The 23,317-nt window shown below is 42.6% G+C and overlaps 1 protein-coding gene across 1 annotated transcript in view; it reads right to left on the bottom strand.

The window, feature by feature from the left end:
* Positions 1-312: 312 nt before the first annotated feature.
* Positions 313-23,317, bottom strand: part of Cers6 (ceramide synthase 6) — a 276,983-nt gene continuing 253,978 nt past the window's right edge. The window contains exons 9-11 of the mRNA XM_036184679.1: positions 9,038-9,194; positions 8,439-8,462; positions 313-5,851 (exon numbers count right to left, since the gene is read on the bottom strand). Of these exons, the coding sequence (XP_036040572.1) occupies positions 5,705-5,851; positions 8,439-8,462; positions 9,038-9,194 (328 nt within the window). The 3' untranslated portion in view covers positions 313-5,704. The remainder of the gene's footprint in view (positions 5,852-8,438; positions 8,463-9,037; positions 9,195-23,317) is intronic.

Genomic DNA, 23,317 nt, shown 5'->3' with positions numbered 1-23,317 from the left:
TTTAAATAGCTTTCTCTATAACTCATGATTCCAGGATGGAGGGTTATATACGGTTTAACACTGAAGATTTTGCACCCTAAATTTCAAGGAAATATTTTGGCAAACGATGATATAACACTAGTTCTCAGTGATCACAATGATTATAAGAAATGACTGGATGGCAGAGCTCTGAGATAACCCCACTCAGGAATGCTTCATGTGTTCCCAGTTCAGTTGGTCGGTGCTTACAGTAAAGGACACTTTTGCTGTACTCTTAATGCTTATCTTTATTATGAAAGTGTTTCCAAAGTAAAATGATCCTCATAATAATGATTACTTCCAAAGATCAAGAATGAATAATTATATTTCCATATAAAAATCAGCAAAACATGGTAACAGTACACAGAAGAATTCTAATTGGCTAATGGTACACCATTTCACTTCTGACAGATGCTCAAGGACTAAACAGTCTTTAGGGAACAAAGAGCTTCCGGCACCTAGCCTAGTCCTCGCTGAAAGTTGGAAAAGAGAAACACATCCCCAAATGAACCACCATCGTTTTCTATGACAGCAAAAGGCCATAAAGGTCATTGAAGATGACTTGGGCAAAGGAGTTATGAAAACTGTGAGCTTAGGGGAAATCAAACTGGAGTGTGTTTTCCACATTTATGTTAATTAACCTTTGAGCAGAAGTTCCAGAATCATAACATTATATCCCAGAGTTTTGTAGCTAACATTTAAAAAATATTCTTCCCATTAAGGACAGTTTTACAGATAGCTTATGACATTTACTGTAGGCGAAATGGATAAGAAATATGAATGCAATCAAATTTTTCACTGAACATAGAAACTATGATGACCTCCGCTGTACGTTGGTTCCCAGATAGCTCACAATACAGGAAGCTAAGCATTCGTGGACCAGGGTTAAGGAAACACATGTACACGGGCACAGGTTTTCTTTTCTTTTTTTCCCTCCCAGGAACATGGGACCAGGCAGAGGAGGAGGTGTGGGAAGAGCTGATCTAAGGGTCACCGGGAAAATGAAAGCAGAGACATGTTAGCATTTGGTTTTCTTTTACCAGAGTTCCAGGAGGCTAAAAGGACTGGAAGTGAATGAGATAAGCAGGGCTGACTTGGCTAATGGAACCCTCTCATTCCTGGCAATCCTGAAAATGCCCAGCTCCATAGAGATGCCATATGTCATCCGGTGGCAGAGCCTTATTAATTTCTTAGAGTTGGTGGGGCCTCCATGTACCCGTCTGCCAATGACATTCATTTCGAAGGCTCTTGGTTAAATTCAAGACAAAATTATGCAGGAGGCTAAGGTTCTCATCGGGGCGTCTCCGGATTCCATTATTTATGATGATTTATGTTCTTCAATGCAGCTGTTTTTATGAAAAGTAGCTACCTTGGAATTGGTGAGAGGATTTTGAACAGCTGTAACCAGGGCTCCCTCACATCTGCTTGGCGCCCCCTAGGGGCGAGCTGGTGCCATGTACACACAGGCAAACTACAGGGCCCTCCTTTGGCCCATTAGTTTTGTAGAACAAAAATGTGACTGGTAGAATGTAGCTAATTAGTCTATAGCATTTGGAGAATGGCACACTTTCAACTCAGCAAGAGAAACGGATCTTGGGAAGAATACATCTGGAAAAAAGTCTTGTTTCACTTTTTTAAAAGAACTGTTTGCAATCCTTCCTGCCAGGGACAGCATACTTGAAGGCGAGTGCAATAAATAGGGCTCTCTCCACTTCTTTCTTTCCACACAAGAACATGAAAGTCATGTTACCACTTTCCTTTCATGCTGTCTTTTATCTTACTTGACTTTTTTTTTCTCATTTGGATGTTAGAAACATTTCAGGGCTATAGTTCCTTATTTGCTAAGAAGAAATAAGTCACAGACAAGAAAATAAGCAAGTAAGAGCCTTAAGACCACAAACACCACATAAAATGTGAACATTTAACCTTTTATTTCCAAAGGTGTTGAAGCCTCTCTGGGTATAATGACATCATCGCCCATACTGATCAATGGACCTACATACACCTTTGGAGTAATTTTGTATACTTTTTATACTTCAAATAAAAAAAAATACTCAAATATCCAGGCAGCTTTGGCATTAATTTCTACCCAAATGATTACTGATACATGGTGATGAATGGGTTGGAGATAATCAAGGGTACTCATACATTCTCTCAGAAGAGCTTGCCAGCAAAGACATAGGTAAACCACAATGAAGTCATTTTTAACAGGCAAACTACGGCAAAGTCTCATCTTTACTTAGCTCAAGTAACAATGAGATTTAAATGCAAGGTGGAAGATTCAGACCTTTTCTATCTAAGATGAAGGAAGGCATTCCGTTTGCTCAAACTCAAACCCTACCAAGTATGTCACTTAACAATAGGGACACATTCTGAGAAATGTGTCCTTAGCCTATTTGTCATTCCATGAGCATCACTGAGTGTACTTCCACACAAGCTGACAGTGGTGCCTCTGAGTGCCTTTGGGAGCACGGGAGCACATGCAACCTGCCCATCCTTGAACACAGCACTGTGGCTGAGTATACGGCTGCGTTCAGATGAGAATTTGACATTTGGAGACTCACCCATCATATGCACTAAAGATCTGATCTAGCCTTGCTTGTTCCCTGTCTTTTCTGCCTTGTTCTTCTCTGTTAGATGCCAGTGGGATGATTAGAGGGGAATTGGGGATGTCCTCTCTCTGGCAATTCAGCAGCATTTGAACCCTGGGGTTAAATGGCAATCATTCTCATTTTTACAACAAACACCCGAATGACCCACAATACTGTTCTTCTGGTTGCTCCTCTCCTCTCAACATCCACAGGACAGTTTGAGAGAGCGAACTGGGTTTGGCTTAAGGGTGACAGCAGATGCTCAGGGCCTGGGTCTCTCAGGGAGCTCTGTAGATAAGAGGCTGAAAGGGTTTGGCTCCTCTCAGCAGGTGGGCGGCAAAACCAAGGAGAAGGGAAGTGTCTATAGTACATGTGAATGTATCTTTTTATGACAAGATGGATGAAGATGAATCAGTACTAATTTGGTTTTACTGTTTTTTGGAGGAACATATGTATACACACACAAACCACACATGGCTATATCATTTATTGACTCAAGGCCAAATTCTACTTGATTTCCTACTCTCCCCCCACTAAATCTAGGTAAGCTATAACACTGGAGATCAAAAGTTACTTTTTCTAGAGTCCTTTCTACACACACCTTGATACCCTGGGAAATGTGAATGCAACCAGGAGGAAGGGGACATCACCACAGACTAAGCTAACTAATGAGAACACCACTCGGAACTAACCTACAGCTGCATTTACAAATCACACTTCTGAAGGCTATGGCCCAGCATAAGTGAACAGGATTCCTCATGTAGTGTCTGTGCTTAGTCTTATCTAGTCATTACGGGAGAACAGCAGACAGAGATATTCTACTCCAGGGAAAGCCTACAAACGCCATTCCAACTCACCAAATGGAACTATTTTCTCTAGAATGCAAAATGAAACAAAAATCTACAGACACAGTCGACAAACCGGTCAAGTTACTGGTGTTAGTCAGAAAGCACATCCCTAGTCTAGCAGGCTCAGAACTGCCTTTGATATGGGCAGAACCAACTGACTTCATTTTACAGACCTCTTCCGAATTTGTACAAATTGGAATACACTGTGGTTCTCAAGTTCATGTCACCCCTGGGAGGACGAGGTGCCCAGACACTTAAGCAAGATGGGCATGCTTCTTAGCTTAGCTGAGGAAAAGGCTCACCTTTTCAACACTGCTTTTGCTTTCCATCTGTCTGCATTTGTGCAAATGCTTTGATTACTGACCACACCCTGGGTGTCTTAATCACTGGTCTCATAAGCTCAAACACTTCCAGTTTCACTCCTAGACATACAACTGTTTGGGTTACTGAATCAGCAAGGCTCAAAACACAGTCAGTTGCACTGTCTTCTCTAGTAACAAGTAGACATGTTTCCAAGCTTTTAAAATTATTATCTGGACCATACCAGAAAATACTGCTTTGTAGTTGGGTGGAAAAAGATCCAACACTGCAGCCAGAGTTCTTGGGGAGTCTTCTCTTAACTATTCACCCATAGGCTTCAAAGGATGGGTATGAAGATTAAATTTTAAAAAATCAAAGGAAATGTGGATGGCTCTGGGCAGGACAGACATGCATGGCAGCATTTTGTCGTTGGCTACTCAGCGCCCTGATTATTTTGGATTCCTGTTTTAGGTGATGTTTGACTTAGGAGTATTTGTATTATCTTTGAATTCCCTTTTTTCTAAAGATGAGATGAGGTAAAGTCCTTGGCTCACCTGTGTGGTTGCTGTAGCCACACACCAGTGACAATGCCCTGGGGGTGGGGGTGGGGAGTGCTCTCATGAGCGTACTCTTTGGTAATTTTTCTCATGGCTGTCACTGCCATTGTCCAGTAGAAGTTCTGAAGTTCTTCTGGAAATGGCTCCACTTGAATAAAAATTCTTAGGAGCCCCCATGGGTCTTCAAAGCAGTAAATGAAACGAACTTGCAGTGCAGGCCTGACGCTTCTAGCAACGAGGAAGTCATTGTGGGGTGCATTTAGGGAGAAAGGCAAAGGGTAAATGGTCTTTCTTCCATTGGACTTATTTTTCTCAGCAAAATAAAAACAAGTTGAATACTAGGTAGGGCTTTCTCTTGAGCGCTGGTGGCAGTGAAGTGCTTTGCACGAAGTTAGTCTTTGCCAACGCTTAAAAGATTCCCTCTTTATCTGCCTCAAAACGTTCTTGGCTTCGTTTTTTACACGGCAGGACGGAAGACTGGGCTAATACAGTAGGAGCTGCGGCAAGATGTGGTTGAAATCAGTTGCTAGCCTCATGTGATTCCCAGAACACAGAGCAAGTCCCCAGTCTGTGGGTCCCTTTGAGTCTGTGAGCTTAACTAGCGACATTGTTTCAGAATCAGAACACTGGCCTCACTGGAGGGCAAAGTAACTCCCGACAAGGTCAACTCCCAACTATCTACCACACTAATGAAATCTCATGTTTGTGCATAAGAGACAAAGCAATTTCCAAAGACACAAATCTATTCCAAAGCAATTTCATATAAAATCCCAAAGTCCCCTAATAGCTATCCCCCTTCATTTGAACTGCTAATTGACCACAAAGAGTGACAGCTAAAATACCTGGTTCATCCCGTTTAGACTTACATAGGACAACAGTCACCAACTACATGGACAACTATAAAGTGGGTGCAGAACGGAAAGAAAGCCAACCTATCGGGAACTGTGTGAGGACATTTCATGGGGTTTTACTTGGTCTAAGTGATAAGGTCAGCTGATGCTCACTGCACACTGGACTACAGCATGAGAAAGGGGTAGAAACAGATGGAGCATCTCCTTCACGGTCAGTCACGAGCCCAGAGTAAAAGGAGCAAGGGAATCCTCATCTGTCCACAGATTTACAAACAAATAAAAAAAATAAATAATATTCTGAGACAAATGCAAACACTGTTCCCTTGTGTCAGTTACACACAGCATGCCTACATAGAGAGAATGGGATTTCTTCTTCATTCACAGACAGGACACATGGCAGTACACTATTCAGAATGCTTTGAGAATCCTAATTTTTGTCTCTGGTGATGAGATATCATGAAAGGAACCGCATTTGCAACTTATTAAATACTTCCAGGAACAAACAGTTCACTTTGATGAAGACTTATAGTTTTGGGTAATTAGTCATCCATGGAACATGGACCAGTTATGAGATATCCGTTGGTACCACTGGTTCCGTTGGTGGTTGAAGCGTGTGGTTTCTTCCCTGCAGGTTCTGAGTCCTCATCTGAGCTAGATTCAAGATCGCTCCGGTCATCCTTGGATACCTGCAGAATACAAGAACAGGAGTGTAACCAGCTCCTAGGACCAGCAGGGTACAGCATGCCCAGCAGCACATGCAATCTCACATGAAGATGAACTAACTCAAATGTTAGAGAGAGAGAGAGAGAGAGAGAGAGAGAGAGAGAGAGAGAAAACACTACCATGGTAGTACGTTCTCCTCACTGAAGGAGGGATGTAATGTATGTAACAAAGTAGGTTAGGAAGAATGTAAGTGAATTTAGGCATCATAGAGCCTGAAGAGTGTCCTTCTGGATGGAGAATGTCTAGACCATGAATCCCATCCTTATTCATAGTGATAGTGGCTTCTATGCTACTAGGCTGTTGCTTTAGGAATTGGGTGCAAATGAATCCATTTATGCACTAATCACCACAGTCTACTGGACAATTATTTAAGGTTAACTCTCAATTACCATGCTAATAGGGATATCCACACACTAGCTCAAATCATTAAAGCAAACCATTGCTATCTGGCATTGTAATTCATTGTTTTATATTTAATTTCCTCTTCTTTTTTTTTTTTTGCTAAAATTACTTTGAATTTTTATTTTAGATAGGACATAGTCACAAGTGGCACTAGAGGGCATTCTAAAGATCCTCTAGATGAGATAGGGCTTCAATATTTGCCAGGAAGAAATCTACTGGCCAGATCCTCAAAAGTTCTTTATTATGTGCCAGTTTCTTCAATCTTCCACTCAGTTTCATTAAAGTAACAAGGATAGCAAAGTAAGACACTAGGATATGTGTCTATATGTTAACATGAAATGTGAAAAAAAACCCTACTATGTAGCAAGGAAACATACTGATTTTTAAAACTGAAATAATTTGCATGCCTTTCCCTGTAAGTCTAAATTACAGCCATCATTTTAACCCAGAGGGTCTTAAGAACGTCAAGTAAGTGCACTATTTATTTAATTAGTCCATTTTTATTTTGATGCCATGTCCCACTGTGTAGCCCAGACTTGCGGCAATCCTGCTTTAGCTCCCAGAGGGCTGGGATTCCAGGTACCCATCCACATGCTCAGTTCCGTTCACATAACCATTCAGTTGGATGGCCAGAGGATGGTGTTGGCCTGGCTTCTTGGAAATCTTCCCAGCCTGGTCTTCAGTGATTCCCTAGGGGCTGGGCTGAGGGACTGTCAGAATCTCTGGAAGGTGTTTCAGAATTCCTGGGGGCTTTTCATATCAGATCCTCTCCTCAACACTGTCGACTTGAGAGCTGTGGAATCTACTACCTGGAAGCCATTAGGGAGTGAGTACGTCATCATTTGCAGGTGGGTAGACATGAGAGAAAGTAAAAGCTGAGAACTATTCTTCCAATCTAACCAGCAATGGGTTAAATAGTCTACACAGATGATCCTCAATTCAAAGCCCTCTGAGGTGAGATTGAACTCACACAGACCATCTCACTCAAAAACAAAACAGAACAACAACAAACTCAGATACCAAGGCAACAAATGACTGAGGGGATAAGAAAATCCCAACTTCAAAGGCATGAGTCATAAAGACAGTATTACTGTAAAGTTCCACTATATTTATAAGTCTATTAGTCCCAAATTAAGGTGCTAATATAGGACTCTAGATGCAGAGAACATTAATTTGCATGCCTAGTAGATAATTTTAAATTACATTTGGAAAAATCCAAAGTTATGACACTGTCAAAGAAAAATGTCAATTTAGAGTGTCTCAAAATAATCCCCAGGAAGGGCCCAGGGACAGGAGTCATCTGATTGTGTTAGGCAAGAGCAGCAGCGGACGAGAAGGCATCCTGAAGCCAAAGCTGTGGGATGTAATTAGCGATTGTTTCTTCACGGAGATGAAGGAATGGCGGTTAGAGGGAAGATGACGGACGGGGTAGAAATGGCAACCCTATAAGGCAAGGAGGAATCGAATCTACCGTACCCTTCATCTTCAGTTATTATCATACTCCCCGGAGTACGCATGCTGATTTAATTTGTGTCCAAATGAAGACAAGAAACATCTCAAAAGAAACATGAGTTCATTTCAAGGAAGTCACAGGGAAAAATGAACTTTCTTCCCGAAGAAATTAGTTGATCAAAATATTTTGGGTTTATATAGGTGGTGATGCTGAGGACTGGCTCCATAGACCATGACAAGTTGCCCAGAGGTCTCCTGAGGAGGGGCCGATTCCGTGGACCTCCCTTGCTGAGGTCAGAGGGTCATGTGCTAGCCTCTGTTTTCTGACCATCAGGACATAAGTAATCCAAGTCTCCTTTTTGCACCACACAGATCAACTAGTTTTGTCTCTCTCATGTCACATGAATCTGTTTCAGTCTCTTTGCCACCATGTTAGGCACCAATAGGAAAAAAAAACAAAAACAAAAACAAAAACAAACCCTCCCTTCCCATTGGATCAGCAAGTTTACATGCTCACATTAAAGAGCCATGGCGGCACTCTCCCTGGTGTCTTTTATCGTTCATAGAAACGACAACTGCCCCAAAGCTTTCCGAAGTGCCAACGGGTTAGATGGAAGAAAATGGCCAGAACAAAGCCCTTCAGCACCCCGCCAGCAGGCAAATGTTACTCAGGAAGAGAGAAGACAAGAAACTTACATGCAAAGGGTTCCACTTCCCAGCCTTCCAGGGTGGCAGGAGGAAGAGAACAAACAGGAAGTAAGAAAACATCCTGGAGAAAGATCTGGAAACGTCACTGCTCTAGGCAAAGGGGCTGGGCTCAGGAAGATTTATTTAAGTCAGCCCCATGGTTCCATTTGAAAACAGAGACAGTCAATTTTGTTGGAGAAGTCATGAATACATTTATTCTTCCATTTGAGAGCAAGGCCAGCTTAAAAAGGTGCCCATGACACCAAGCAATCCTTTTCATGAAAACAAATAAATTATTAAATTAAATTTCTGCTCACTGGAAATAATCAGAGAAAGTTCAAGGGAGAAGGAGGAAAAAAAAAAAAAACCATAACAAATAGTACGCCGACATTAAATCTAAAACTGTAGAGGTTGGGTGTCAGCATCCACAAAGCAACAGAGAAACTTTAAAAATGCACCAATGGAAGACAATAATTCCGTTTGTGTTTCAAGGTGGTTTTGGAAGGAATACCACTGATTTTGATGAAATCAGAAATAAGTGATTTCAAAGGAGCCAAAAATACCCTGACATTTCTGGGACATATTGGAGAGAGTGAGTTTCAGCTTACCTTGCCTTTTGAAACAGCTTTGCAAGCTATTTTTACAATCAAGTAAGACCAGAAGCAGTTCAAGCCTTGTATTAGCAACAGTAGCAGGTTAAAAACCCACCAGGAAGGGTAAGGTCCAACGATCTCCCAACTTTCAAACAGTGTGGTATTTAACACCCTGAGGAGGAGAAGAAAGCCATTACTGAACACAGCATTTCATTTTGTTCTAAAGGAGTCCTAGTGATTTCCAGTGAGCACAGGGTCAATAGTCTCCCCCAACTGCCCCTCCCTTCCTGGGGAGACAGCCTGGAAGTCGAGCAGGAACTGGGGACCCATCCCTTGCCACGGCGCCCTGATGGCGTGGGCTGCAGCTGTTCTCTCCGGCAGCCTATCTGAAACTACTCACTGTTTAAAACACTGTCACTATTTCAAGTGTGCATTCACCAGCACTGTGCAAATCCACATTCCTGTGTAACAGCCACCACTGCCCACCCTCCTGAAAAACTGAGACTCCGGACCTATTGAACAGTAGTAGCTCTTTACCCTCTGTCCCAAGAAACTTCTGTTCTATTTTCTGCCTCTGTGAGCTGAGCTATTAAGGTCTGTTTGTGGAATCGGGAAACTGTGGTCATTGGCTCCTTCTACCAACACCATAGCCCTAAGGTTTATCCCTTTTGCACCAAGTATCAGGATTTCTTTCCTATTGAAGTATATGTACATACCACACTTTTACATGGTCATCCACCAGCAGACACCTGACTTACTTCTATCCTTTGGCTATTGTAAATATTGCTTCTAGGAGTTTGGGCTCAAACAAGTATTTGTTCCCGCATACATCTTTCAGCTAGCTCTACACACAGGAGCAAAATTTCTGCATCCGTTTGATTTCTCCTTCACTTTCATCATTCATTGCTCCCTCTATGAATTTCATTCATCTTTTGGATTTCATTCTCTATTTAACAACTAATTTGAAAGGCCTGCGTTATCTTCAAAGTTTTTTTTTTCTTTCTGTAGTGTGAACAATACCACCCAATATATATGGCAAGAAAAAAGATAAGGTGAACTCTTAAAACATTAGTTGAGTGCAGACCTCATACTGCACACAACAGCAATTGGAATATGCATGACAGCCAGCCAGGCTTGCATCTGCTTGGGGCTCCATTAGAGGGCTCTTAATTGTCTAATTCTTCCCCCGGGAAAGAGCTGACAGTTGAAAGACATCATTTGGAAGCAATGCTCTGATGTCAGTATTTGAAAGACTTGTTTTTAACAGAAATTATGAAGGTATAATGAATGTACGTAGTTTTAAAAGTGTGTTGGAGTATATACTTGAGTTAGGAAAAAACTAACTAGATGGAGCTCCAGGAGTCCAATTGGTGAGAAAGAGGAGGGATTGTATGAGCAAGAATTGTTGAGACCAAGACTGGAAAAAGCACAGGGACAAATGCCCAAACTAATGGAAACACATGAATTATGAACTAAAAGCTGTGGAGACCCCAACTGGATCAGGCCTTCTGGATAAGTGAGACAATTGAATAGCTTGAACTATTTGGGAGACACCCAGGCAGTGGGACCTGGACCTGTCCTTAGTGCACGAGCTGGCTGTTTGGAACCTGGGGCTTATGTGGGGACACTTTGCTCAGCCTGGAAGGAGGGGACTGGACCTGCCTGGACTGAATATACCAGGTTAAACTGAATCTCCAGGGGAGTTTTTGCCCTGGAGGAGATGGGAATGGGGGGGAGAGGCTGGGGGGAAGGCAGGGGCAGGTGTGGGAGGGGGGAGGACAGGGGGGAACCCATGGCAGATATGTAAAATTGAAACACAAATATCCGTTTAAAAAAAATAAAATTTGAAAAAAAAAAGTCTCCTGACCTCACCCAGGCTGGAGGTTCTGGGTTCTATAAGAAAGCAGGCTGAGCAAGCCATGGAAAATAAGCCAGTAAGTAGCACACGGCCATGACTTCTGTATTAGTTCCTGCCTCCAGGTTCCTGCCCTGCTTGAGTTACTGTCCTGACAATGCTGAATAAATTCCCATCTCCCCAACCTGGAGAAAAAAAAAAAAAAGAGTAATTGGCTCTACACTCTGCCTCAAGACCCAGCAGGGGACAGCCATGAGGAACAGATGCATGTAGTCTGGTTCTAGGGCTCTGCTGTGGTTGGCCTCTGCTGCTTTTCAGTCCTTGGAGATTGACTTGTCATCTGGACCATTGTCACTGTCACATGACATCCCCCTATGTGACTTTGGGATCACTCCGACATCTCTTCTCCCAGTTGTCACTGGGCTGCATGAGAAGGTACCCGATGGCTGTGGGGGTGGACTGCTCTCGGATTTAAGGTAGGAGCCCCTTGCACAAGGCCAGAAGGAGAATATACGAAGAATTGAAACCAACAGCACGATGAATGTTTCCAAAGAGGTTAAAAACTCCCTTTACATTAGGAAATTTACTGTCACAAGTGGCATGTGAGTTCAAGGGAAAAGAATGTGACATAGACCGAAGTGTGTTTTCCACTCCCAGTTTCAACAACTCGTTCAGGACCTCAATGTGTCTAACACTCCGTTTTTAATCTCGCCACACTAATTATCTCCCCAGAACAATTCAAAACAAACGTATATTCAGAAGTCCTCAGAACAGTAGTATGAGACCGAATTTAGTAACTCAGAGTAGCATTATACTCTATGTAGATATGTTAATACTGGAATGAATATAAGGAAATCTAATTAATATAATGTATCACATCAATAGTCCAAATAGGCACCAAAGACATTTGGTAATGTCCAATTCTCCATTGTTGTGTTTTGTCTCTTGAAATGTCACTTTGCAGACCAGGGACCATCAGGTCTAAACAAGGCTCAGTCCCTCAGTCGTGGGGGAGGGATCCACACACCTTACATTTTCTATTCCCAGCTGCATTCAGAACTCCATCCTGAAAGTAATATGTTTGCCAGATGTTTGCCGAGTGAGTGACTCTTGGGTTGGTTTATCTGGAAACCAAGTAGACAAGCAGAAGCAGTGTCTGGGATGCTGACAAGGGTTTGGCTGCAAAGCCGGCTCTGCTTCTTGACATGCACCTAACACAGCCCACAGGATGCTTCACTGCGTTTGAACAGCAAGAGGGTCTGGGTAAGCAGCCACATCCACTGCATCATTCTGTACAGCGTGAAGCAGCGTCCAACTGGCCCCAGGTTGGGAGCCTGTCTCACCAATGACACACATGGCTTAGTTTGAGCAGGGGCTGGTGACATGGCAGCACTTACATTAATTTCAAAAAAGCTACGTTAGAATGCATCAACTCTGCTGTGACAGCCATGGATGTCTCAGAGATCCCACTCAAAAATAATGGGATTTCTCTGGAAATTGACTTGGCAGCTTGCAGAGACACTTGGGAAAATACAATCAGTATACAGCCCTCCAGGAGCTTGGTAAGGAAAGCTGTGGGAGACAGCTAACATATGACACCTGGACTCTGAAACACAGCAAACCTACACTGTTCTGAGCAAACTGCCCCTTTTGGTGATGACAAGATCTTATTCTTTCTGAAAGGTTAGGCCTAGAAATATGTACTGTGATGGTGCCATTGTAAACCCATGGTGACGGACTCCAGCAGAGTAGCCACCTCTCTCTCAGCAAGGACTGGGGAGGGCAGGGGAAGAGGGAGGCTGGTCAGAAACGTTCATGTCCTCACTTGGGTAGTGACTGCATGGGTTATAAATGCTTAAAACTGTGTACACATGGCAAGCTGTATCCTGAAGGTCTGTGCACTATACTGTAGATGTGAATCCTGTGCCTATAAAATGAAACAGGAGGAGTCTCTGTGTCAAGCAAAACACATATAGAGACTATCAACTTGCAATTCCTGATTTGTGTAATTACTATGGTGGTATCAGGGTGTCGTCTCCCCCCTCCTCTCTGTTCAATGTATTAATTATGGGAAAATAATATTTTTCTTTCCCAAATAATAGTTCTTTCCCAAGTAACAGCAAACCTCTACTACTGTCTAGCAAGAGTTCAGAGTATGCAGGGGGGGGGAGGGTCAAGCACAGACCTTTTCATTTCATTCATTCATTCATTCATTCATTCATTCATTCTTTTCATTAAGACTAGGCTCACTTAACCACTAGATGGCACATCAGGCACACACAAAGCATACTCACATGGAATTATTCTGCCAAACCCAGCAAAGACAACACTTGATCTCTAGGTGATACCCTTCCTTCTAAAAGTCTCATTAGTCAATGGGATGAAGGGGTTCTTGTGTAAGCCTCTTTCTTACTACATAGGTATGCCTCAACAGATGACAGCAGGGAGCCCACACAATTCCCTGGAGATAAGGAGACATATTGCTGACCACATAGAGCTTGGCTGGGTTATGTTATTTTTAATAGATTTTAATGAATCATAAGAATATAATTCACTTTGCCCTATAATGATTTCTACTCTGTTTTTACCTCTTATGGACCCTTTTTCTTAAATTTGACTTTAATAGAAGCATATAGAATATGGTGGCAGAATGCATATATTCCTGGAGAAAAGTTTATAATGTTTTTGTTGTTGAGCAAAGAATCCATAGAGTAATTTTATTTTAATAAAACATTTACAGCTATTTTCATTAGCATCTCGAATACCAATACAGCTTAAGGCATTCTGCTTTCTTTCTTTACTTCAGGAGTCTGGGAGACTCAGAGAAATTGCCACAGACATCTCATCTAGAGGATTCACCACCAATATAAGAATGAAGTGTGTGTGTGTGTGTGTGTGTGTGTGTGTGTGTATAGTGACTTACAAAAGTGCGAATTTACATTTTCTATCTTTATTACATATAATTAGGTAAACATTCACATGTTTGGTGCCATTGATCTTTTTTTTTTTTTTTTTTCCCCGAGACAGGGTTTCTCTGTAGCTTTGGAGCCTGTCCTGGAACTCGATTTGTAGACCAGGCTGTCCTGGAACTCACAGAAATCCACCTGCCTCTGCCTCCCGAGTGCTGGAATTACAGGTGTGCGCCACCACCGCCCGGCCCATCATGTTTTTTAAGTACTTCAGTGATATGAGTACAGAAACACATAATGGTAATTGAGAGATTAAGCCCAGGAGGCCTTACTGCACAAATGTTTCAGGTAGTTACAGGTACTTTGTTTGTCAGTGCTGGGGATTGAACCCAGAACTTTCTGTAAGTCCAAACAGGCACTCTACTGCTAAGTTATGTCCCCCATGCTGGGTGGATGTCTTGGGTGAAACTCTGGTCCCTAGTTATGGACAGCACCTTCTCTCCTGTCTCTTCTCTATTCCCAACAAGGAGTTCTATGTGGGCTTTGTGTTTTCTGGAATGATCTCTACTGAGAACCATAATGATAATTAGGCCCACACTGAACATCCAAAGAGAGCCAAGATTTATTCTCTAGGAGGCAGAGTCAAAGATTCATCTTGAGGAGTGCCACATGCCAGAGGAGATGCTTTGGAAGGTGAAATGTCCCCTCAGTCAACATTAGGCTTCTTTAGTTCAGCACTTCTGCATGATCTTGACACCAGATTTCCAGAGAGAACTCAGTTTATACTATGCTGTGTTTGCATCTCTAGCATAAATGTGAATATCATCTTCAAAATGAGAAGTAAGTCCTACCCAAAATTCGCCAGTTACCTAACTAGCATGTTATGCTGTGTAGAGCGGATGCTAACAAGCATGCATTTTAAAATTATACTGAACAGAACTACAGGTGCTGACAATTTGAAGGCCAGATATAATTGTCTCTGTCTCTGCCTCTCGCTCTTCTCTTCCTTCCTTCCTCTGTCTCCTCCTTGCACACATAATAACTCTGGGCCTAAACTATAACTTGGTCATTCAAGACTTCAACAGGTATGTGTATGATTAATCCCCTTTAACAGGGCACCCCACTCACAGCTTGGACTTCTCCACATCACTGATACAGTCAGCAAGTCTTGGTAGGGTGGCTTGGGGGTCAGATGCCTGATCATCTTGGACAACTGTTCCCCTAGCCTATCAGTGGACAGCAAACATGACTGTGATTTCTTTATCCCTGACAGGAATCTGAACTTGAACCACGGCCAACTACTTCTCTTTCATTTAGAAATGGATGTACTGATTCTATCCCTGCCTCTTCACAAATCAGACATTCAGTCAAATACGTCTTCCTTTGGTCTGACCCTGGCTGAAGAGTTAGTCCCTTATCACATCTCAGTAAATTTGTAACTGGTGACTTCCTGGCTAGAGCAGAGGGTTTTCTCCACCCACTCTCCTTCCTGTGTTCCCCATCTCCCGATCTGAGCCTCCCTGGCCATGCTGGGTCTCCCAGCATGACTGAGACAGGCTCATTTTCAACTGTGTGTAGTTTGTCGTTGCTTCTTGGTTGGTAAGGAAGACCTTCCCTTATTAACAGTTCTTCACTGAGTAATTACTATTGCTAAGTTGTCAAATATGCTATGCACATTATTGGATTTGATCCTTTCAATACCCCTATGAGAACCCTATATAGTTTTATCCTCATGGGTGCAAGATTCAATATTTATCGGAAATTGTACATTAGAAACCAGGCTCAGGTGTCACAATGAACTCACTCAATTCTCAAAAAAGGTTTCAGGGTAAATCCTCATTTTCTTCCCCAGTAGGTACTGCTATCTCTGTTTTTCCAGACAGGACATTGAAGCCAAGAGAATGTAAATAACATGCCCGAGGTCTGGTCTGGCAGGTGGAAAGAGCTGAGACCTGAAGGACCCCATGTACTGCACTTGCCCCCAGGCCCCTTTTGCTCACCCATGCACCCCAGCTTTCCTAGGGGGTTCTAGTTCCTCACCCTTTGCTTATGCTCAGAGCCAAGTCATCGCCATCCCATGGCAGAGGCAGTGCCCACATGGAGCTGCTGCCTGGCATGTGGGCAGAACTTCTCCTTTGCCTGTTATTGCTCTGGCTTCCAAAGAGACAACTTTTGGTCTCATAAACTTTTGGTTTCTAATAGTCATATTCTAGTTTGTTCCTGCCTAAATGACCAGAGTGGGCTTAATTTAATTGATTCCCCCACCTTGACCCATTTATTTAACCTTTAAATCCCAATGTAATTACCTCTACTACTGAAAATCAAGTGATGCCTTTCACTATTACCTTGACATAGATATGAAATATTAACGATGTAAAAAAATCAAAGACCTCTTTCTAAATTCAGTTCAGAAAATGGGCATGTCAGCCCTCTGCTGCTTCCTTTGATTTTCTCTGGAAGGGTCAAGGCCTATGTGTATCTCCAATATCCTTGACTTCAGGGGTTAAAAGCACATAAGGCCGACTCCTGTAGCCATGGGGAAAGCTGGGAGAGCCGAGATGTTGGGGACTCATTCCATCAGAGACAGGGTCTTGCAGTGTAGTCCAAGCAGGTCTTAAATTATGGTGATCTTATTGTATCAGCCTGCTGGGATTACAGGGGTATAACTGCATCCCCAGTTCTCCTGTAGGGTCCTGTCTCTGATATTAGTTGTTCAGGGATCAAATTCTACCTAGTTTTTATTTTTTAAATGCTTAAAGAGAATTAGCACTACTTTAGAAACTGTGTGAGTATTGCAAGTATCATGTTGGCCCTAGCATGGGGCTTCACAGAGAGCTGGATGTGAGATGTTCAGGCCCTCTCAAGGAGGGAAATGATTTCCTAAAGCAGTGTATTAACTACATGTTGAGCACCCCTGTTTTGAATATCTGGAATCCAAAATGCTCAGAAATCAAAACTTTTTGATCACCAACATTATATACAAAAAGTTTCATGTTTTGGAGCATTATGAATTTTGAGATTAGAGAGGTTTAGCCATGAAGTTTATGCAAATTTAGAAATCTGAAACATCTGCTTACTAACATTTTTATTAAGAGCTACCAAACCATTACTAGGCTGATGTGAAATCACTAAAAATTCCAAAAAACTGGACATACTTTTCACTCTGAATTACATAATACATGTAGCATAATATATCCTCTAGTGTACATGACATAGGATCCTGCACGAAATCCAACTTCGCTCAACTAGCATGCTGACAGGTAAGATCACGTGCTGATCCTTTCTCTTCCCTGTCTCATATCATGTGTCTTCTTGGCTCTAAGACTTTGACCCTTGGTACTTGCACTTTCTGGACTCTACACTTCACACAGCATCTCCAGTGTTTCACTTGGCATCACCCATGCAAGAAAACTCTGACCTGTCTGTCATATGATCCCTTGCTCTAGGGTGCCCATCCTGACACAGCCTGACTCCCCAGAACCACACTCAAACCAGACTACCACAAGCCAGGTAGTGTGTGCAGGAAAGAGGGAGCCAACTGACTCTAACCTAGACACCCAGACTATAAAGACTCTTGTAGGCAGTGTCGTTTCCCTCCCCCCCCCACATATATACACACACATGTGGGATATATGTATATCTTCCTCTCTATCTGTCTCTCTGTGATACTTCCTGTTTTTCTTTAGGATTTTGAGGATACAAATTTATATTTTATTTTAGAGAAATGACTGCTGCTCAGTGAGCAGCTGTGTCCCTGAGCCACCATCTTGAGGAATAGACTCCGTCCCTATGCTTTTTGTTTGGCGAGGGAGATAAACTTTAAAAAAAAAAAAAAAAAATAAAGACTTAACCCCTCAGAGTAAGTCAGAGTTGATAATACTGAATTGTGAGATGCTCAGAAGTCAAGAGGAAACCATAAATCAAACCCAAAACTCTAGAAGAATAAATACAGAGATTTAGATATGAAAAATTGCCCTTATAGGGTTTACAACTTTGAAAGAAAAACAACACAGGAAAAACTGCACTGAATAATAACAATGCAATTGACAAGCCAAGACAGTATTCTGGAAAAAATAACTGAAATAGTGTTAAGTATTAGAATAATTGCTGTAGAGTATAATAGGCGTGTTTGGGAGTGTGGGCAGATGTGGGCTTCCTCAGAAAAGAGCTGACAGTTTGCACATTATGTTTCAACTAGAAGTCAAAACACTGTGTTCTAGGCTCAGATCTTGCATTTGCCAATTGCATTTACAAACTTGAGTTTCCTCATCTGTAAAGCAAAGGCCTAAGACAATGTGATTACTAAAGATGTTTTACGTTATAACAAAAAAAGGTTTGTGACATCTGGTTCCAGGTATACCTAAGATTTCCTATCATCTGATTGCTTTCTCCATGCAAAAATTCCCCAAATGGACTCATATGGTACTTTGAATCCAGCATAAGGAAGTCAAGAAGAAAGCAAAGGCTTTGTTTTGTGTGGGTAAAGGTAAGAAAGAAAGCAAAGAAGGCAAGTATAAAGACATATTTTCAGGAGGAACTCATGAAACACTCAAGGACTTGAGCAAATGTTCTATTTATGAGAGCCAAGCTTTCCTACCTCTGGCTCCAGTGTACTCTGACACAGCCTGGCTTTCTGCAGAGCACAGCAGGATGCCTCAGAAGACCACAGCAGCTACAGGGATTCCTAGCAAACCCCCAGCCTAACCTTGGTGCAGCTGCTAGCCCCTTGTCTGGACATCTCCAGCTTCCATATTAACAAGGAAGCAAGGAACGTAAAAGGCTGGCCAGGCATGACTTAGCCCCAGAACTCTGTCAGAATCTACAGTCTTCTCCTCATATTGCTGTTCAATCTAACAAAACTGACACTATTAGGAATGGATTTTTATCATGCTACTATTTCTAATTTTAAATCGGTGTGCAAGACTGGGGCATGGAGTCTGTAACCTGATACCACAGGACACAGCCTGTCATAATTCAGTCCACCTACACACTTATTTCCAAGCCAATGCAGACTTCTTTGTTTGGTTTTCTCCTGTGAGTTCAAACTTCTCACAAGGCAAACTTTCTATTAACCAATGCCAAGCTGCACTCTGCTTCGAATACATGCTTGAGGGTCCCCGTTGAGCTGCTCACAAATCCTTGTGGATACTTTGTTCTCCTAGACAGTGAAAGCTCTTGTTTATATTCAGACATTCTACCTCAATATTAATGCATTTGTCTGGTTGTCCTCCATGGATCTGTAAACTCTTGAATGTGGGACTGTGTCCTAGTCCATCTTAACGCCCTTCTCAAGAGTGCAGGAGCACTGTGTGGGCAAAGAGGTGAGCCCATGGGTACATTAATGTGAAGTAATATAATTTTTTAATAGTCAACATATTGGTCATAAGAAAAGATCTTAAGAATTGCGATTGCAGCTGGGCGGTGGTGGTGTATGCCTTTAATCCCAGCACTTGGGAGGCAGAGCCAGGCGGATCTCTGTGAGTTCTAGGCCAGCCCAGGCTACCAAATGAGTTCTAGGAAAGGCACAAAGCTACACAGAGAAACCCTGTCTCAAAAAACCAACCAACCAACCAACCAACCAACAACAACAACAAAAAACCCAACAAAAAACCAAATGTGTAATGAACATGAGATGTTTCTGTCTATATTTTGGCCGTGTTTCATCACATGACTTTGCTGCAGCCTTGCTTGGCGCTCACAACATGTCATCCACAAGCATGTACACAGTGCTACAGAACACTGTTGCAGCCCCTCAGTTCAGATTGGAGACTACCGTACACTATCAACTGCAGTGATTTTACTGTACAAAGAAGGCTCTCTGCTTATGTAGAAACATAATGATTCAATTACAGAAAACAGGAGCTTTCAATATTTGACCACCGTCATTCTTCAGCATGTAAATATCAAATTTATATAGGATTGTATTGCATTAGAAGTCTCATTTTATGCTATTATTTAAATCGTTAAAGATGTATTTGATATGTGAGTGTTTTGCCTGTATGTATGTATGTGCACCACAGTGTCTGTGGACATTAGAAGAAGGTAGACATTAGATTCCCTGGATCTGGTGTTATATGCAGTTGTGAGCTGCCATGTAGGTCCCGGGAAATGAACCTGGGTCCTTGCTCTTAACTGCTGAGCCAACTTTCCAGTCCCCATATAGGTTTGATTTTAAAAGTTGCTAGTTTACCTGCTGACTTGAGCTTTATTGAAAACAAAAAATTAAATGAGTTTGTCTTGGGATCAGAACAGAATTTTTAACAATTTCTAGATGGCCTTAAATACATTTCTGCCATTTTGTTCTACACATTTTCACCACTGACAATATAAAACCAAAGCATTCATCGACACCAAGGCACACTAAGATGCTCTATAGTCTGCAATACTAAGTGTCTAGCCAAGACTTAATTCTGTACGCAAAAACATACAAGTACATGCCTTCCCATTAGTATACAAATTTTTTCTGATCTTTGATAGATGATAAAATTACATGTATTCCAAAAAACTGCTTTAAAATAAATTTCCTTATGCTTTATTATCAGTAAATGTTTGAGATGTATATCTATTTTATACACCTTTAGTCATGCAAAAATTTCCTGGGTTAAAATGGGTTGCTAGTGGAGAAGGTTTAAGATGCCCAAAACTATGGTTCCAAGTTCCTATTTTAAAGACTTGGGCTATTATCAGTCATGTTACTAAAGAAAGATCAATGTTCTGTGTACAGTACTTGCCTGTGCCTGGAGGTAAATACCCTACAGCAGCCACATTCTAAACACATCCTCAGTTCCTTTTCTCTTTAAGGAAGCTGATCAGTTTAACTCAGCACCCAGCTGTTGGCACTGTAACAGATAATCCATAGAAACACAGTTTTCCAGTTATGTGGAGTTCCCATTTAGGTTTGGCCAATACCATCAAGTTTTCTAAGCTGTGGCATGGGGCTCATTATTTCCAAAATACCAGAGAAGGTTATATAGGAATAGATTGCAATGTTTTTTGTTTTTTGTTTTCTCTTTCTTTTTGAGATAGGGTTTCCAATGTAGCCCAGGCTGGCCTTGAATTCAGGATCCTCTGATCTCAGTCTCAACTGCTAAGAATACAGGTTTTGCCACCATTCTCTACTCATGTTGATTTTTTTTGATATACAGAATTCTTAGAAGGTTCATAACTCACTGTTAATTTTTTCTTCTTTCATAAAAAAAAGTATAAATTAAGGCCCCTGATGTTCCATATAAATTACTCCCTTTCTCCTGGGAGAGTCAGAGCAGGCCCTACATAGTATAAGACTCTTCACCAAACTATAACTTCATTATCTAAAAAATTTTCATTCCAGAGAATGTCAACCTAGGTGTCAAGGACAATCATGATGGCTAGAACTAAATCTGCTAATGACCGACAAGTGCAATCAAAATAAACCTCAAGCACTTTACACGAAGGTCCTCAGAGGTCCCTAGTCTGTTGCTGTTCTACATCTCAACCTCAGCACCTCTCCTCTTCCTGGGTATCTACCTTCTTTCTATAGCAAGGGTAGGTGAGGCCATTCCCACTGGCAGGGGAAGGTAGAACTTGACCATCCCGGGTACAGTCTGGGCACTGGCACTTTAAAACAATTTGTGGACAGGTCCACTACCCTTCCGTCTGGCCTCTTTCTGTGACCGCACTTTCAAGGTATGCCTATTCCACTTTGGGTATCGGTTCAGGATCTCACTGTTAGCACTGGGAAGCATGAACTCTAAGATGGAAATGACTATGTGCCCTGGGAGATCTGCCAAGGCTCTTAAAATACCAGGAGCTGATCATGGGGTGCCTTTTGGTTAGTTTTCATTGTAAGAAAATGGACAGAGGAGACAGACCCGCACGGTGGCCCACAGGACGTCCTTGCTGGGCACCCAGATGGTTGAACTAACCAGGGCCACTCCTCAAGCCTGTAAGCAGTGCTTCTGCCGCCACGGGCTACGCACAGACTTTTCAGTGCATTGTACCGTGACAGCTGTCTCACGCCTGTTTACTTCCAAGACTAGTTTAGGGAGAGCATTAGATAGGCAACAGAAGAAAAAGAAAAAGCAGGAGAAAGTTAGAATCCTGGAAATAGTCATTAGAACGGTAGGCAATAACGGAGATGGAATTTCATGTTGAGGCTAACACAAAGTGACTCTTGAAGCTGTTTAAATCGAACGGCGTAACAGGCAGCAAAGTAAATCGCAATGCCAACAAAATCCGACGGCGGTGCATTTTTGTCATCACCCACCGTGACTGCTCTTCTTCTGCAGTGTTGGACACATAGTCAAATCAAAGCTCACTTTTTCTCTTGCTGACTGGAGTTGAGCCCTCGAGAACCACAGAGTGCCCAAAATGTGCTCACTCTTGGGAATGAAACCTATTCGATGTTTTCAGAGGTCCATTTCACACCCTGGGTGGGACTTCTGGGTTATTGACATGCCCCTGGCAGCAAAGGCCCATGCTTAGAATGCTATTGCTGTTTTTCAAAGGCAGCATGGAAGGGCATTTGAGTGGCACAGCCTTGAAGCATGCCTGCCTATGGCACAGAAAAACATTCCCTTTACTTACAGTCTTGGTACCTCCATGCTTAATCCCACAGTCAAGATTGATTCTCCACATGGTTTCCATTTTCTTAAAGCTGTAAATCCACTTACAAACCGCCAACTCTGTACTCCTTCTGGGCACCCCTGAGGCACCTCCACAGCCAAGTCCTATCTAGCCTTCGTCCCTAGCTCCAGCTCCACTGCTTCTGCCAGTTCCAGCATTAACACCGAACTGCAGAGATACACTACTTGCAGCCCCAAGTTCTGCAGATAAATAAGGTGAGGCTAGAGTGAACAGGTGGCCCCAGTACAAAGGGCAGTGACAGAGTCGGGGCTCAAACATGCACCGGTTATACCCAGCGTCTCCTCCGCTAAGCACCGTCTCCTTGACCTCCATCAGTGGCTTCAGTCCTCAACATGTCACTTCAGTCACCATCATCCGGTATGTCCCCTTTCCACAGCCCTCCATTACCGTGGCCACATGCACTAGCACCCTTCCAAAGGCCTCTGCCCATGTACTGTCTAGTACCAGTCTGCCCATGTACTGTCTAGTACCACTCTGCCCATGTACTGTCTAGTACCACTCTGCCCATGTACTGTCTAGTACCACTCTGCCCCATGTACTGTCTAGTACCACTCTGCCCATGTACTGTCTAGTACCACTCTGCCCATGTACTGTCTAGTACCACTCTGCCCATGTACTGTCTAGTACCACTCTGCCCATGTACTGTCTAGTACCACTCTGCCCATGTACTGTCTAGTACCACTCTGCCCATGTACTGTCTAGTACCACTCTGCCCATGTACTGTCTAGTACCACTCTGGTCCATGTACTGTCTAGTACCACTTTGCCCTAATCCATCAACACCTCCCAAGGCAGGCCCTGTATGTAATACACACCAGGTCTCCTATGAGACATGGTTCCCAATGACCAGGAACAAGAAGACAATGTCAGCAGTGGAGGCTTGTGCCTGTCACAGTGAGGCTGTTCT

This window comes from Onychomys torridus, chromosome 4 (genome assembly GCF_903995425.1).
Source record: "Onychomys torridus chromosome 4, mOncTor1.1, whole genome shotgun sequence".
Classification (NCBI taxonomy): Eukaryota; Metazoa; Chordata; class Mammalia; order Rodentia; family Cricetidae; genus Onychomys; species Onychomys torridus.
This window is presented reverse-complemented; position numbering and strand designations above follow the sequence as displayed.